This window comes from Chaetodon trifascialis, chromosome 3, assembly GCF_039877785.1.
Source record: "Chaetodon trifascialis isolate fChaTrf1 chromosome 3, fChaTrf1.hap1, whole genome shotgun sequence".
Classification (NCBI taxonomy): domain Eukaryota; kingdom Metazoa; phylum Chordata; class Actinopteri; order Chaetodontiformes; family Chaetodontidae; genus Chaetodon; species Chaetodon trifascialis.
Genome location: NC_092058.1, coordinates 2,692,728 through 2,710,018, shown reverse-complemented (window position 1 = coordinate 2,710,018; position 17,291 = coordinate 2,692,728). Strand labels below are relative to the sequence as shown.

Here is a 17,291-nt window from a genome sequence, read left to right as displayed (position 1 = left end):
ACAGCCATTAAGATGTATAAGTTTGATGACTGTTATGTTTTTATGTGTTTTACTGTTAAAATCTGTGACAGTTTTTGATATCGGAAAGAAAAAAAAAGCAAAGATTCAAGCAAACTTTCAATAATATATTGTTTATGTTGTTAACTTGTGAGTAATTAATTTCATTAATAAAATTTCAAGTTAAGAAAAGCAATTGAAGTACATAGCTGCAGCTCAAACAAATACCAGCATACACCAACATAGTTATAACTAAATAAATATAAGTATGTGAAATTTACAAAGCCCTCTCCTTCATGCTGCTTTATGCATTTTGATTTCATATTTTGATTTCTCAGAGCTTTTATTTCCGCTTTTATTTTTTAAGTCGTGTTCTTACTTTGCATTTCGAAAAAAAAAAAAAAAAGAAAAAAGGACCAAAATTACGCGGCCGGCGCTGATTGGCTCAAACGTGGCCCGCGTGTGTCCCGGAAGTGAAAGCGGAGGACTGATGTGTGTCTGGAGTGCAGGAATCTGTCGGTAACATTTGTGTTTAGCGGTGGTTTTCTCGTTCAGAAAATGGACACGTTAAATAAGCTGAAACAGTTTGACGCTTATCCCAAAACTCTGGAGGATTTCCGGGTGAAGACGTGGGGAGGAGCGACCGGTGAGAGGCTTTAATTTCTCAGAGAGCAGCAGCCATTCAGACACACAGCCTGTTAGCTGCTGCGGCTAACAACAAGGCTAACTGAGCAATTTCTCCTTTAAATGGTAAAATATGGAAAATACCTCAAGTTACAGGCTTGACATTGTCCTCATAAGGCTGAGTGAGCCTGAGCGGGAGCAGAATAAAACACGTTTAACATTGACAGCTCATTAATAGAGCAGCACAGCGAGGCTAGCTGTAAAAATCCAGATTTACACATTAACAGACCAGTTTTCAAAGAAACTTCGTTCAAATCATCTAACTTTGGGGCGTTTTTATCGCCTGTTTTCTGCTAAGTTTAGCCCTGCAGCAGCAGACCAGACGCTGAACATCACTGCTGCTAGTTGGACAAACTGCGGCTGTGCGCTAACGTTAGATTTAAATGAGATAAAACTTTATTGATCACCGGAGGGACATTGACATTCCACAGCAGGACAGAGACAGGCCAGGGGAAGGAAACACATAGAGTGTTTGAATAATCTATTAACTGTAAGCTGTTTGAATGAAATTAATTGACAATAAAGTAAGAAATTAGAGAGGTGACATTATGAAAAATCGACATAATAATACCTGACTCTATTGTGACTGTTGTGTGAATATTTGTGCAGATGAAGTGAAGCAGAGCAACTGTCATGATCGGTGAACTATATATGCTATGAGTGTATATATGCAGATATAATAAGTATTATAGTGGTATAGGTGCAGTAAATGTAATAGACACACGCGATACAGTAAAAATGTAATGCTATGAAGTGTTAGCAGAAATGGAACAGAGTACCATGACACAGCATATATTATGATGGTATAAAAGCACAGAAATGAACACTGTAGGAATATAGTCATATTATATGGTGATACAAGTAATATATCACAATAAAAATGGTGTTATGTGTCTTGTAATCCCTTCCTGTTGAACAACATCATAGCAGAGCAGCGGTTTAGGTGGACTGGAGTCCTTTTCCTGTGATGATAAGGCCGTACCAGATGGCTTCTTCTGTACATTCAAAGCCACTCCAGGTTTTTTAGGGAAAGCTTTGAATGTCTGTCATCATGGTTTCATCGGATCGTCATCACAATCAAAACAATTTTTAAACAAAATCCTCCGTTTGATTAATTAAATCAGCTTTCTTCTTATATAAATGACCAGTTTCATCACTGTCAATACAAGCAGGCAGCAGGCTACTCTGCTGAAGGCATAAAGTAATGATGAAATAGTCAACGCAGCTTTGGGTTTATAAAATAATCTCACGCCCGGTAATTTGAGTAAGTGAGCCAAGCCGTGCGAGCAAAAAGTGAATTTACCGCAGTGAAAATGTCGTTTTTGAAGGGCTAAACGCCAACAAATACGCACTGAAGTAGAATATTTTGTTAGAATAAAAACAAGTTGTATTTTGGAAATGATCACATCTGTCTTTTTTAATACGTTTTCACTCTGGAATTGCTAGAAACGGCTTCACCTGAGCTGGAAACAACCCCGCACAGCCACTACTGGAAGCTAATCCTACAAAGACTATAACACTAATAATATTAATGTTGCCTAATCTGTAATTGCAACCGTGCAGAAACACGTTTTTGAAAAGCATTAGAAGAGGATCTGAGGGCTTTTTCCTCTTAAACTCTCGCACTTTGAACCCGGATTTAAAAGAGCTTGCCTGGTTTCTGACTCTTCCTCTGTGTCTCTGCAGTGACAATCATCAGCGGCGTCATCATGTTAATCCTCTTCGTCTCTGAGCTGCAGTACTATCTCACAAAAGAGGTGAGTATGTCCACATGGGCAGAAACGACATTTGTTGCTGAACAAGGAGCCAGAATAACACACTGACATAAGAATTTGACTCTGATCGCTGCAGAGGTCCAATATTTCCTCTCACCTGCTGTAGACAGTAACATACGTTTTTGGGGGGGCTGTTGGAAGACGATGCACGTTTATAAAGTGAAGGTGGGATTATTCTGAGGGGGACTGAGCTGCAGGAGGCTGGTGAGTCCTTTCTTTAATGGTCTACACCGTCAGACGTGCAGCAAACACTGTTCGTCCTGTTAGTGATGGCAGCTAAGAAGCTCATCAGCTCATAATGGACAAGGGTCAGTTTTAGCAAAACATAATTAATAATTAACCTCTCAACTGGGTTTTTAATTGGTTACTCCATCAGTTTTCAATGTTCTGTGACTTTTCTGGGTTCAGGTCACGTTAATTAATTATATTAGGAGGAATTATCTGTAATATGAATTGTGATATAAATGTAAATGCCTGCATTCATCATGTCAATAAATTAATATATCTGATGGATAATTGTTGGCCTAAAAATGTCTTAAAAAGCCTTAAATTTAACTTATTGAGGGCTTGTATTCAGTTTTTCTCAGATGATGAAAGTGACAGATTCGTACATTTTCCAAAATTAACATAATGATGACAATAACAGCTGCCTGGGGTTAACGTAAACCGGTTTCCAGCCTTCAGGAAACACTTCCTGTCAGACTGGTTTGATGAGTCCAGTCACACAAACAGCAAACCTGCTGCAGGCTCGGCGTCACTCAGCAGCGCTCGTCTTCATCACTGTGTATCTTGTAGGTGTTGTTCTTGATCAGTGGCCGTAACAGTTTGACATGTTTTCAATTCAGTGCAACCACTTAAACATTTGAACGTGTTGGCTCCAGAGGAATCGTGGTCAAAGCTTCACAAAGCTGTGGTCAGCTGAGGCTTTTGTTGTGGCTTGAGGCCAGCAGGAGTTTAGCCAGTGGACTGAAAGGAGGAACATGGGCCTAACCTGATGCACTGTTCTGTCATATCTCAGATATTTTCAGTTAAAGCTTCCTGTTTTGGCTGAACGTGTGAATTAAAATTCGTCCCCGCAGGTTCACCCTGAGCTGTACGTCGACACGTCGCGAGGAGACAAGCTGAAAATCAACATCGACGTCATTTTCCCTCACATGCCCTGCGCCTGTAAGTACAGCAGCTTCAGGCTGATGACACGTGCTGACTATAAACAACCCCTCACCTTCCTCTTTTTTTTTTTTAATCTCAGATCTCAGTATAGATGCGATGGACGTGGCCGGCGAGCAGCAGCTGGACGTGGAACACAATCTGTTCAAACAGCGTCTGGACAAAGACCTCAAACCCGTCACCCTGGAGGCAGAGAAACACGGTAAACCAACACGGGCTTCATCATCGTGTTGGTTGAGAGTGATGATGATGATGATGATGATGATGATGATGATGCTGATGCTGATGTTGTTGATGACGATGACAATGACGATGCTGATGACGATGATGATGATGATGCTTTGTGTTGCCTGCAGAACTCGGTGTGGCTGACGATGGTGAAGTGTTCGACCCCAGTACACTGGACCCAAACAGATGTGAGAGCTGCTACGGAGCTGAGACTGAAGACCTCAAGTGAGACGCCACGCACACGCACACGCACACACGCACACGCACACACACACACACACACAGGCTCTGCTTCCTCTCTGTGTTTTTTGTACATGCTCGTGTTTACTCGCCTCGCCTCTGCCCCGTGTGTGTGTGCAGATGCTGTAACACCTGCGATGACGTGCGGGAGGCGTACCGGCGGCGAGGCTGGGCGTTCAAGAGCGCCGACACCATCGAGCAGTGTAAGAGGGAGGGCTTCACACAGAAGATGCAGGAGCAGAAGAACGAGGGCTGCCAGGTTTACGGCTTCCTGGAGGTCAACAAGGTACCGGATCTGATCTGTGGATTATTAAAGAGCAGCCGTCTTGTTTCTGTCTGGAGGAAACTTATAAAAATTCTGTGATGTGTAACTCCTCGATCACCAGGAGCTGTTGGTGACAAACAGCCATTAGATCAAGCTGCAAAACGACATTGGGATGATTTTATGTTGAGATTTCAGACTGTGAAACTAGTTTGCAGGCCGAGGAGAAACTTTTAAGTGTTTCTAATATATGAAAACAATTCTTGTTTGCAGTGGCACACTGAATCAAAACAGAAAAAAATGAACAAACACATATTTGAACTCTTCCTCAGACTGTCATCGTTGTCATTGTAACCTGACTGCAGTCTGAAATCACATCTTTTCAGAGGAAAAAACGTGTGTGTTCATCAGGAAAGGCTGTTCTTAAAATACAAGCTCCTCAAAATACTGTCACTTCATTTGTGACTTCTCTCTAACACTAATACTATATTAATATTATATGTATCTACATACTGTCTTATACTGTATTCATTCAATTGTTTTTATTCACCCTCTCCTCCTCTTTGTGCCTCAGGTGGCAGGAAATTTCCACTTCGCTCCAGGAAAAAGTTTCCAGCAGTCTCATGTGCACGGTAAGACCTGCTGTTTATCCACTCTGCACACACACACACACACGCACACACACGCACACACACACACACACAGAAGCATTCAAAGGTTTTTGAACACCCTGTGTTGTTTCCTGTGGCGGACGACAAACTCTCCGACCTTTAATAGAGACTGATTCAGAGGCCAGTTTGGATCTGAGGCTTTGCAGTAAGTCTCTAAATAAAACCATTTAGGTCTTTGGTTGGTAGGTGAGGACACACACAACTATGAAGAAGTGTGAGGGTGATACACACAGCTGTGTGTCTCTGAACGAGAGTGAAAGACTCAGATCACAGCATGAGGCTCCAGTGTCATTAAGTCTGAGAGAAAAATGTGTTGTGCCTCAACACTCTTCTGTTTTATGGGACTGATTACACGAAACGGTTGCTGGTAAAATGTTGGTTTATTGGCAACAGCCAATCACAAAGCAGAAACTGCCCATACCGCCGCTGCCAACAGCAGCATAAGACAACAAATAACCATGAAGCTAATATGGTGATTGTTACAGTAACACTGCAGCGTACGCTATGTTAGCGACTGTGATGTAGCAGCTGGGCAGTTAGCTTGTTTCCGATGCTAATGCTAACGTTAGTGGTTGTCACGGCAGCCGTGCAGACGCTGCAGGGAGGAGGGGCTTGGAGGCGGGGCATGAGTGCAGCGGAGGCGAAGTCTGCTCTCTTCTCCATCTTACCTTCTGCAGCTTTAAAGGCGTTTAGAGTGAGCGCAGCGTCGACTGTGACGCTCAGTGAGGGGTGTTCAGAAACGCTTTGACTGCTCAGTGTTTGTCCGTCTCTGTTCATTCATCGTCCTCATCGTAGATCCACGCATCCACACCCATGAACATTCATTCATTCAGCTCAGGGCTGCACGCAGTCATGTCTGATTGCATGCTCAGGTTTTCACTGTGTGTCAGTGTGAGTTTAGTTTAAACATGTTCATGCACGAACGAGGACGTTTATCAGTTTGATAAATGAATTTCATCTGTATTCATGAGAACATGTTGGTACAGTTGGACTCACGCAGGTGAAGGTCAGGTAGCAGCTCAAAGATGATTGACTTCATTCTGTTAAGACAGCTTCAAACCTGTCAACATGTTGGACATTTTATTTTTAAATCAGCAGGCGATCTGGTACAAACTGAAATAAACTTCACAATGTTTTTGGAGCAGATGTCTGAGTGATCTGAGCCAAAGGCAAAGACCTCAGTGAGCTCAGTCATCAGTATTCAAGTTATCAGACTCAGGACTGACGTTGCTTAAATATGCAACACCAACACTGGAATTAGTTGGCTGCAAAAGCTTTGATTTTTATTTTGAAATTCTGCATAAAGCTTACAAAATAATCTCAGCTCAACGTCTGCTCGCGTGCATTTTTCTTTATTCTTCATCAGATTTGGTCTGAAAAGGAATGAGTTGAGAATGAGTACAGTGCAGTAGTGACTGCTGTAAGGCTTGTACAGCTGCTTCTGATTCATGTTTTATTCCGTAAGTAAATTTGATGATTTTAATGTGAGATTTGTTTTCCTGTTGAAGAGTGAAACATCTTTGAAGCTGTGATCGGGCTCTTTGTCTCTTCACTGAAACCAAACTGATGAAATTCTGCTGCAGAAGCTGAAAAATGTCATCAGTTCCTTCACCGACAGACACGTTATCACCTCATACATCAGCGAGCACGTCATCGTACATTAGCTTAACTCTGAAAAGCTCCATGTCGTCTTTCCTCTTTGACTGCTGCCGACTTGTGCTCTGCCATCTCTTTGTCTTTGCTATTATCTTGATTAAAATGTCCTATTTTGTCTGCCTGCTAAACGTTTCCTTCATCTGCACATTAAACCAGAGCAGGAAATTAACAGCAGCCGGCCATCAAAAGCTCAAATGAATCTTCTCCATCAGCAGGAAAAGAGCCACAGTTAAATTACTCATCAGATACCAAAGCATCAGTTCAAAGTGCCGTCCTGCAGATCTGGCTGAAGTCTGAGCTCCGCTGACCTCCGCTGCTGTTAGTTTCCTTCCCTGAGGACAGCAGCGTCCTCTGATCTCCAGCTTTGTGATCAGAGACAATCGCATCTGACTGAATGCATTTCATTTATGTTCTGCGTTACATTTGAATGCTTAGCAGCAGAAACAAGAGACAAGAATCACTTGTGCTGAGGATTCGACTGTGAATGAGGCCGCGGCTGAAGCAAATCAGCCTCGTCCTCGTTCCCTTTAGTCTGGACTCACCTTGAAGAGTTGAACACTTGTGTCGGGGCTGCACGATTATGACAGAAGTCACACAGACTATACAGAAAGAAAACACTCCTCAGTGAGATCTTGTGCTGTTCTGTAAAACCTCAGGCCTGCTGATCATTTTATATATTTGAGTTGAGCTTCTAATGAAACGAACCAAATCATGAGCACAAAAGCCTGAGGTAAGTTTAGGAGCTGCGTCTTCACGTGTCCTCGTCTTCATGTCTTAATAAGATCAGATTTTGTCAGTGTTGTGCAGCCCCTGCAGGCACCCCCCCACACATCAGCATCACATGGTTTGTTGTCTACCTGCATCGTTACAGTGACTCTTCTCTCTTCTTTCTGCAGTGCACGCTGTGGAAAGTAAGTGCAGTTTTTATAATTTCATAACCTTCAGTCCAGTGCAGTAACCTGTTTATTCATATATGGGAAAGTATCGCAAATATACACTTACAGGTGTTTTTGGCGCGTTCCACATCTTTCCCAGACTTTGAAATGTGTTGCTGCAAGTAAAGCTGACTTTATTTGAAAGCACTGAAGTAGAGGAGAGCATCTGCTGAACCTCTGGTGTCATTCAGCGTGAATGAAGCTGATGAATTCATAACGGCAGAACTGAATCTTTGGCAGCTCTAAAAAACTTTTTGTTTGTGTGAATTTGCGGTTCTTTCCAACAGGTTAGCAAACGGCAGTGAAGCTGCTGTTAAGTGTTAAATCCTCCATCTTCAGTCCTGGCGGCGTGCTGATGTCATTCTGAATCAGTGTTTAATCAAATTAAGCAAACTACGTCTTAAACACCTCGGGAATGTTTCTTAGCACAAACAAGCACATTTGAGGGAGGTCAAAGGTCAGAGCCATAGCGCCCTGAGAACAGGTGTGTTTGCGACAGCTCACTCTGGAGGTGAACTTGTGTGACTGTTGGCTTCAGCTTTATTTGCTGCCTTTCATTTATTAACCATCCAGACTGAACAGCTGAATCGATGGAAGGCGCCCAAACACAAACTCACGTTTCTGACAGATCTGTTAGGATACGTTTATTCTGCTTTACTAAATGTGTATTTGAGGCATTTGTACTTAATAAGTGATGTTTTCTTTGTGTTGCAGTACACGACCTGCAGAGTTTCGGCTTAGACAACGTAAGCAGTTCATCCGATGATCTTTTCTGAGTTTCATTAACTGGAATTTTATACATAGAATTTTAGAAAAGTCGAGACCAAAGGACTGTAAAGTAATTCTGTATAAACTGTTCACATTGCATGTCCCCAGTTAATATTTTAAAGACTTTTGAGACTGTTCAGTTATACGTCTTCACATCCCAGTCCTGATACCCTGATCTTTAACAAACACTATAAGCTGGGAATGAACGCATTTCAATGGACGTGCATGTTGCTAATTACTGTTAGCTGCTGAAGTCGGTCGACTTCTAACCTGTCTGTCATCCTGCAGATAAACATGACCCATCTGATAAAGCACCTGTCGTTCGGTAAAGATTACCCCGGCATCATTAACCCTCTGGACGACACAAACGTCACAGCACCACAAGGTCAGTAATTTCATCGTTTCCGATGTGATGCTGCTTAGAAATGACACGATAAGCGGCAGTGTTTGGGGTTCATACTGAGGGTTTTGGTTGATTTGGCACCAGATTTGAACTTTTCCATCATGTCCAAGCTTAGTTCAAAGTGTCAGTGCTTCCTGCTGTGATGCCAGGCTTCAATTATGACCACATGGATTGTCCCCGATAACTACATGAGCAACAAAGAAGGGCTTTTATTGCGCAGATATGCTGTCATTGGACTTCAAACACTGTTGTTTTGCAGTTGGATGTGGAACACTTTGAAAAGAAGTTACTGGTTCAGCTTCTGGCTAAAGGGCTGAATTTAAGACAAATAAAGAGAGGTTTGACTCAACCAGTCTTATGGATTTGGACGAAGAAGCTTTTTGTCTATAGCTGCATTTTGCACCACTGCACACCAACAGAGAGAGGACACAGGACAGGAGACCGTGTGTGAGTTTTCCTTCCAGATAAAGTTTGCTGTTTTGAGTCTGAGCAGGACGTCAGCAGCATCAGAAAGTCTAACACACCCACTCTGAAAAACTTTGGACAAATGTGAACTTTTATTGACAAAACTAGACGAGTTGGGGCGCGACAGCATTGAGCAGACAGAGAGCTGTGGTTGTATTTACTGGAGGAGTCCCATAGCTGTACAGTTGTGTTGTGGAGGAGGTTGTCCCTCGTCGTCGCCCTCAGCAACGGATTCCCATACCGATGGCCATGAAGGTGCCGAACGTCCCCCCGCTCTGCATCATGGTCTTCCCTACTCCCCCCATCAGCTCCCTGCCACGCATGCCGATCCTAGAGACAGCAGAGACTGTTTTTATTTAACAGCTGAAGTGAGCAGACGGTTTACAGGCTCCTTTTCCTCTCTGTTACTATTCAGAAAAATAAACTGGTTATGTATTAGGTCAGCCGTGGCCATCAGTATTAGGGACGTAATGATCAAGTTTTTGGGGAATGGCTGCTGCACTGTAACAGCTGGCCTTAGCGGAAACCAAGTCCACATTCAGTTTAATCACACAGTCGCTGTTTCTATAAAAGCAGAATATTTTGGATGTACATTAAGTTCACCTGAGACAGGAGAAAGTGCCGAACATGGCGCCAGCAGCCATTCCTACTGCAAACCCCATCATGAAGCCCATCTTGACCCGGTCGAAACAGCTGGGCTGGGTCTGGCCGTATGGACCTACAGCCACTGGCATCTGGAGGGAAGATTGACAGAAGACAGATTAGAGATACATTTCCTCCTGAACTCGCTGGATGCTCGGTATAGAGTCAATAAACTAATATGTAGTTTTCAGTCTGCTATGTTTGACAGATCTGTTGCCGTTTGAGAAATTTAGCTTCGTAAAAAACATTTGACCTTTGAATCTATCATGCTACGAGTCAGTTATTTCACCATGTTATCTTGAAAGTTCATTCTGTCTGTTTAATGGTTACTCAGCTGACAGTCATAGCTAGCTAGTGACGCTGCTTTAACTAAAGATGACTGGCAGTTAAGATGCTGGCGAGCGTGAATGAAGTTATGTCGCTAAACCTGTCACGTTAGTGCTAGCACATTAGCTCGTAAGCCAGGCTAACATCAGCGAGCGCATCTGTATTGACGTTTACAGACAAAATAACCAGCGGATTGTTTTAAAGTGACATTTTAACGTTAACTATACAATATCAAACAATGACATTAGTAATATAAAATTCACTTCTTGTCCCACCAGGTCGTCTGTTGTGCTAGCATAGCATGCTAACAGGCTAACGTCACCCGTGGCCTTGACAGATAAACACTTTTCACCGACACATCGTGTCTCTGATTCACACATTCTCGAAAATTCGTCTGAAACTGAGCTTACCTTGAGCTCTGTGTGTGTAAAATAAGTTTGGTTTCCTGGTTCCTAAAAGGCGGCGTGTCGTATTTTCGAGCCCAGCTGCGTTTAAATGTCTGACTAGCAGACCTCCATAACCGGATAGAGGAAGGAGAAGCGGACAGAGGAAGCGATTAAAGAGGGCAAACGACGTGGAGGAGAAGGTGAACAGCGCCACCAGTGGTTCATTTCAGTACTGGCGTTATTTGATTATTTACTCCGTTCAAGAGCAGTGTCCAGTTAACCAGTGCTGAACTCTTTTATTCTGCTGAGAAAGAGCTTTAATCACATATAAATTGATCCATAATCCATAATATATCCATAATGCATTTGTTCTGTAATGTCTTATTCTAACTAATGCTCTAAATTGCTGTTTGTTCTTTGTACATGAGAGACTATTAGCAACCACGATGATCTCGAGTGTGTCTGCATTCATGTTTTAGCTCAACAAGGATTTCCTTTCTATCCCCACAGCATCAATGATGTACCAGTACTTTGTGAAAATTGTTCCCACCATCTATGTGAAAACGGACGGAGATGTGAGTTTGCATTTGTTCCCTGAAATGAAGTCACACTGAATGAATTCAAACCGCATTTTGTACCGTAAAGCAAACATCAGCGGGTCATTCACAGTGTTTCGCCGTCATTTTGTCGTTTCAGGTGGTAAAAACAAACCAGTTCTCAGTCACCAGGCATGAGAAAGTGGCCAACGGGCTGGTGGGGGACCAGGGGCTGCCGGGGGTGTTTGTTTTATACGAGCTGTCACCAATGATGGTTAAATTCACAGAGAAACACAGGTAGGAGACAACGGAGGAGCTCGCACCATCAAAGTTGTCGGTTACAGAAGAAGATTTTAGAGCAACCAGATCAGAAAACAACCAGCAGACACTAAATAGTGTTACAAAGGGTGATTTAAGGGGGAAATGCTTTTAAATGACAGTGAGAGGAGTTGCTAATTTATGTCAGTAAAAGAACATGAGCTTCTTTAAATCTTATTCCTGAATTAATATCTCTGTCTCTCTCTGTTCAGATCGTTCACACACTTCTTAACAGGAGTTTGTGCCATTATCGGAGGTGTATTCACAGGTGAGTCCCTCTCGTTTGTGTTACCTGATGACGTACGGTAGAGTGGATGAAATCTGACTCTTCCTCTCTCACTTCCTGTCTGCTGGACTCCTGCAGTGGCCGGTCTGATCGACTCGCTCATCTACCACTCGGCTCGGGTCATCCAGAAGAAGATAGAGCTGGGCAAGGCGTCCTAACAGCGCCCCCCGCTGGCCTCCAACGGTGCAACACAGACCAAGACACGGACCCGGAGACAGAGAGAAGAGGGACAGACGGACAGACAGAGAGACGGGGGGAGAAGTTTGGCAACAGAAGCAAACAGTTTGTTTTCCTTCAGTCTTTCTGTCACACTGAGCGAGACGGAGACGTTTTAAATCAGCCACATTTTTAATTCCTCTGTCTCTTTTTCTGGCGTGGAGAGCAACCGGACAGGAATTTCATTCGATGCCAACAGGAGTCAGATTCAGGTTTTTGATTTTGAGATTGAACTCGAGCAGAGAGGAGGACGCCTCCTCGGTTCAAAGGGAGCTTCTGAACGTCCGTCAGAGCACCTGTGGTGAGGATGAGACGGCGGGGGGCTTTTTAAAGGAACACGTCACCCAGAATCTGTAATTTTCTTATCATGTGCCACACAGATGATGTTTTCTCAAGATTACAGCAAAGTTATTCAGTGATTTCATCAAAATCATCGTTTTGTTTGTGGGTTTTCAGGATAAATCCGGCGAGATTTTACACTTATTGTCAATAACTCCCACGAAGACAAGACCAACAGTGAATTTACCCTCTAAAAAGGATTATCAGTGTGTCAGAGCCTCTCAGGTCTCCTGTTCAGCTGTTAGAGAAACATCCTGAGTGTCTTCAGCAGGAACCAGTGGACCCGGAGCAGCAGCACGCTGTTGGTTTTGGCCTTTTCATGGGATCTGTGTGTGTAATTGTAATCAGACAGAGCAGCAACGTTTTGAGTCTTTGACGGACTTCTGATGTTCTTCCACTGAAGCTCTGCCCTCCACGAATAAGAGGAAGAATCAAAATCATTTTGGGTGACGTGTTCCCTTAAAGGTGCTCGAAACAGGCCGACGTAGGCACGCAGGCAGACGTCTGTCCGGGCTCGATCTGAAGCCGCTACGTGTCGGATTTTTGTACGTTTGTCAGAAAATAAACAGAAAAAAGGTGGAGGGTGGTGCAGCCTGCATTGCTCTCAGCTGTGCTCAAATCCTACACATGGTGGCTTTAAAGAAGTGAGATTAAACGACAAATCAGAGGTTGAGAATCACGGAAGGCCTGCAGTGTGAACGGATAATCCAGACCCAAACTTCAAGAGGCAGCTGAGGCGGAAAGACGACGAGCAGCAGCCAGAACCTGCTGCATGTGGCTCGTTTGGTGAATATGAAGACGACGCTCAACCAGAGAAACCTCTGCAGCTTCCTGTGATTTCATGACTCGGTTTTCACTCTGCCTTTCTTCCTCCTCCTCCTCCTCCTCCTCCTCCTCCTCTGTGTCCATCCTGACTCTTAACGTTTCAGTTGATCGCTGCCAGAAAACGTCTGAATTCAGGCGTCTTCGCCTCCTGATCCGACAGAATGACCCTCTGACTTTTTATGATTTTACCTCTTTTTGTTACGTGTGCAGGAGTGTAAATACTGTACAGACACATCCACCACTGCCTCAGAGGAAGGAGGGAAGTGACTAAACACTGCACGAATCCCTGCAGCGTCAGATGAAGTGGATTTTTTTAAATATAGGGCAAAGGGCTGCTTCTGTTCTGCTCGTTTCTTTCTTTAGTTCTGCGGGAGAACAGAACACAATCTGCCCTTTTAGACGCCGTTAAACGATGCGCTTATGTGGGCTTTTTTTCCCTCTTTGGGGCTGTGGGATTTGGGAATGTTAAAGCACGATAATGCAGCCAGTCTCTTCAGATGCTGATCCTCCTCCAGTGGCCCGCGAGTTAATGACAGGGCCGACAGGGAGGCAGCAGGAAGCTCCAGACCGCCAGAAGCCTGCGCGCAAACGCCGGCTCGACGCTGACTTCAGGCTCCGCTCACGTGTCGAGTCGCCATATGAGACCCAGATGTTTCTGCCTGTTTGATCTTCACCTCTGTGTTTATTTTCAGTCCGTTTCGACCGTCCAGAGTGTGAGACAGACAACCGGACTCAGCCGGGCGAGATTGTGGGTTAAAAGGATATTTTCTGGCCTGTAGTTTATGTGATATTACGGATTTTCACATTTTAGTGCAAAACTGGAATTATTGGTGCATTCAAGGAGGATTGGAAATGCAGAATGCGAGAGTCTCTCCTGCACGCCACAGCGTCGGCGTCGAAGTGCTTTTCATCAGTCTGCCGGGGAATAAACGGAGCCGCAGGTTGTTTTCATGATGCATTAATATGTTCTTTAATCAGTTAATCTCTGAAATGTCAGTTAAGATTGAAAAAAAAGCCCCTCGCAAGGTCCCAAAGTCCACCGTCAACATGTCAGTAACCCAGAATATTCAGATTTGAATGATTTAAAAACAGAAGAGCAGCGAATCTCCACAAGCTGCAGGAGAGAACGTTTGACTTTTATGCTTGAAAATGAAAAAGCGAACTATCAAACTAGATCTGTACAGCAGCATTGACGGGCGTCAGGCGTCACTTTCTGTCAGCGTGACAGCAGACGGCCGGTCTGGAGAGTCTTTGGTGTTCTGTCAGGCGTTCTCCGTCACGTTTCTGAGTTTTGAGCTTTAAAGATTCACTTTCCAAACTTTGCTGCTCTCGAACGTCAGACCAAAGCAGCAGACAAGGAGTGCTCACTTCAAGCGTCAATCAGAATACCATTTCTGCTCAAAGTCGTGGTTTCTTGAACAGGTTGAAGCACCTCATGGACAGCTTTCCTCTACGGGACGCCCACGTTCGCTTTGAGCATCTTTAGGTCGGATTTTTAACAACAGCACAGTTTGTAATCAAATATCGGACGTTTTGGTGTCCTTGAAGGCAGCACCAGGGGGTCTCTGCTTTCCCACATGACAGGACAACTTGAACTATTCTGTTTCTGTCTGTCCATAACGAGCTAGAACGATGCTTCACTTCCTGCCGCTGGAAGACTTTGTCCCAGTGATGATGTCCATCCATTCAGGCACGTCACAGGTCAAAAACTGAAGACACGTGAGGACGTCAGACCCTGCAGTTCAGAGTATTATGGCTGAAAAGAGACACGCTGGTGACCGTCAGAGCTGTCCAGCGTCTCTTCTCTGTCTGTGTCGAAGTGGCTCCTGAAATCTGGACGATGCAGTTCGATCATGAAGGTCCATCATTGCACCTTTTAACATCCGAATCAGGGGCAGGGGTTGTGTGTGTGTGGGTGTGGGTGGGTGTGTGTGTATGTACGTGTGTGTGTTCTGATGCCATTTGCAGCACGTGTGTGGATGAGTGTGTGAGAGAAATGTATTTATATTTTGATTGTCCGCAAACAGTTTTTAAAATGAGAGAAAATAAATGTTAAATACACCAGCTTCGAGCGTCCGCCTGCCCCTCACTGTGCTTTTAATCTGAAATGTGATTTTCTGAGGCTGGTGGTGTGTGAGCACATCAGTCCGAGCCATCAGGGACGCTCAGCAGTCAGTGAGTCAGAGTTACGTCACCGTCAGTCCTCCGAAGCGCTGCCTGATGTCTTCAGTCCAGCTCTTCATAACGAGGACAGGATCAGTCTCACATGTCAGGAGGCACGACACGGTGATGTAAAATATGGAGGTTAGCCACCGTGTTAGCAGCACGTTAGCCTCAGAGCTGCTTCTGCTGCTTCACCCATCGTTCATTCATTCGTCCTAAAAACATGTTTTTCTTCACTGTAAAACTAAAATTCCTGAAAATGAAAGTTTCTCTTTCATATCTTCCTGAGAACCAAGGAAAAAAAGTATGTTTCAGTTTATTTTTTTTGTGATTTTCTGCCTCTTTGGAGCTGAAACAACAACTCACAATTTAGAATTTTGTAAAAATATTTTTAGTTTAGATCTTACAGCATGTCCACTGTAGTGGACTAACAACGATTTTACCATAACACAACGAAATCACAACAGGCTGACAAGAAAACAAGAACGTCGGTCCATTTTTTAAATGAAACTGAACATTTGACCCGTATCTTTTGTTCAACTGCTGAACAAAACTGACATTATTAAACATTCATAACATTACTATTGTTTTTCCTAACAAAAAGTTTATCATCTCTGACATGTTCATAAACAAGAAAATGTATTACAATAGTTAGAAAAACAACATCTTTGCGTTTTGCTGCAGTCTTTGTCTTTTTGTCTCAGCATGAAAACAAAGTTCGCCTCATCCCACCCAAACACATGAGATGTCACCGAAAGGCCTGGATGTCCTCTACTGAGGACACCAGGACTTCGTTGGGTAGCTCAAATGAGTCAAAAGATATAGACCAAAACCAAATGTCCACTGCAGAGGACACAAATGAACAGGCTGAGGAGGATATAAATTCACCTTTTCCACAACAAACTCCAGTTTCTTCCTCAATGAGCAGCAGGTACCTCCGTCAGCCACTAGATGGCGACCGTGTTCTTCAAAGTGTTTCCCATTGTCCTCTCACACACACACACACACACACACACACACACAAAGAGAACAGAGCATCTGAATGAAATTACAGCCAGCTTGAGTAACTTCCTGTGGTTGTGTGTGTGTGTGTGTGTGTGTGTGTGTGTGTGTGTGTGTGTGTGTGTGTGTGTGTGTGTGTGTGTGTGTGTGTGTGTGTGTGTGTGTCAGAGCCACATAAGGCTGAGCAGTCCAGTGTTATAGTCCTCAGAGAATAGTTTGATACTGGAAATATAATTATCTGTCTGGGGCGTAGTGCTCCATGTCTGTGTGTGTGTGTGTGTGTGTGTGTGTGTGTGTGTGTGTGTGTGTGTGTGTGTGTGAGTCTCATATTAAGTCCTCACAGGAGCAGAAAGACATGATGGAGGTTCAGTTGTTGGGCTGTGACCTGATGAGGGGTCAGCTCAGACGCAGACAGTCACATCTGATCTGCTGAAAGCGACGTCACTCGTTCGTGTGTTTGTGGAAATAAGATCTTTTAATTCAGTTAAAGCAGCGATATACCAGTGTGCTTCATCACAAGTAGAAATCCTATTTGTATATACAAAGGAATGAAAAGTATGTAGAAATACTCGCCTTGTGTCAGAGTTATATGAGCCTTTATTGCTGCGTTTTTTGCATTATTGATAAATCAAAATGCTGGTTGAGTTTTCTTATTCTGTTTTAATCCGCTGCTGATCGTTTGCTTTAGATGTAAACTATTGAACAGCTGTCAGATAAACAGAACAGATGCATGGATGTAAATGTAGAGTATTTTCCTCTGAATCATGCTGAAATTGAAGTACTTTGAAATGGAAATACTCGAGTAAAGTAGGTCAGAATTGTCCTAAAGCACAGTACTTGAGTAAATGTACTTAGTTACTTTCCAGATTTCCTCAGAAACCTGTGACGAACAGGTTTTTCATGGGATCGTGTTCTAGACATCATAATACAATCAGGCTACTTTTAGAGTTTATAGATCAGCTTCAGTTTGACCTTTAGGGTTTATTTGTTGTTTAAAGAG

At 43.6% G+C, this 17,291-nt stretch overlaps 2 protein-coding genes across 3 annotated transcripts; one reads left to right on the top strand and one right to left on the bottom strand.

The window, feature by feature from the left end:
• The first annotated feature begins 455 nt into the window (after positions 1–455).
• ergic3 (ERGIC and golgi 3) lies at positions 456–15,191 on the top strand. 2 transcript variants are annotated; one of them, XM_070959626.1, is made up of 14 exons: positions 456–643; positions 2,368–2,438; positions 3,536–3,623; positions 3,706–3,825; positions 3,980–4,076; positions 4,212–4,377; positions 4,928–4,985; positions 7,577–7,591; positions 8,330–8,361; positions 8,672–8,768; positions 11,117–11,181; positions 11,303–11,439; positions 11,673–11,728; positions 11,825–15,191. In XM_070959626.1, the coding sequence occupies exons 1-14, from the start codon at positions 556–558 to the stop codon at positions 11,902–11,904; spliced, it is 1,170 nt and encodes a 389-aa protein (XP_070815727.1). In that variant the 5' UTR covers positions 456–555; the 3' UTR covers positions 11,905–15,191. The 2 variants fall into 2 exon arrangements, with proteins under 2 accessions (XP_070815727.1, XP_070815728.1); XM_070959627.1 differs by lacking the exon at positions 7,577–7,591 and having other exon boundaries at positions 489–643; positions 11,825–12,046.
• On the bottom strand, positions 9,325–10,769 carry romo1 (reactive oxygen species modulator 1). Its single transcript, XM_070959628.1, has 3 exons — positions 10,631–10,769; positions 9,855–9,985; positions 9,325–9,581 (listed from the first exon to the last, which is right to left on the bottom strand). Exons 2-3 carry the CDS (start codon positions 9,983–9,985, stop codon positions 9,473–9,475), a joined length of 240 nt encoding a protein of 79 aa, XP_070815729.1. The 5' UTR covers positions 10,631–10,769; the 3' UTR covers positions 9,325–9,472.
• Positions 15,192–17,291: the final 2,100 nt, after the last annotated feature.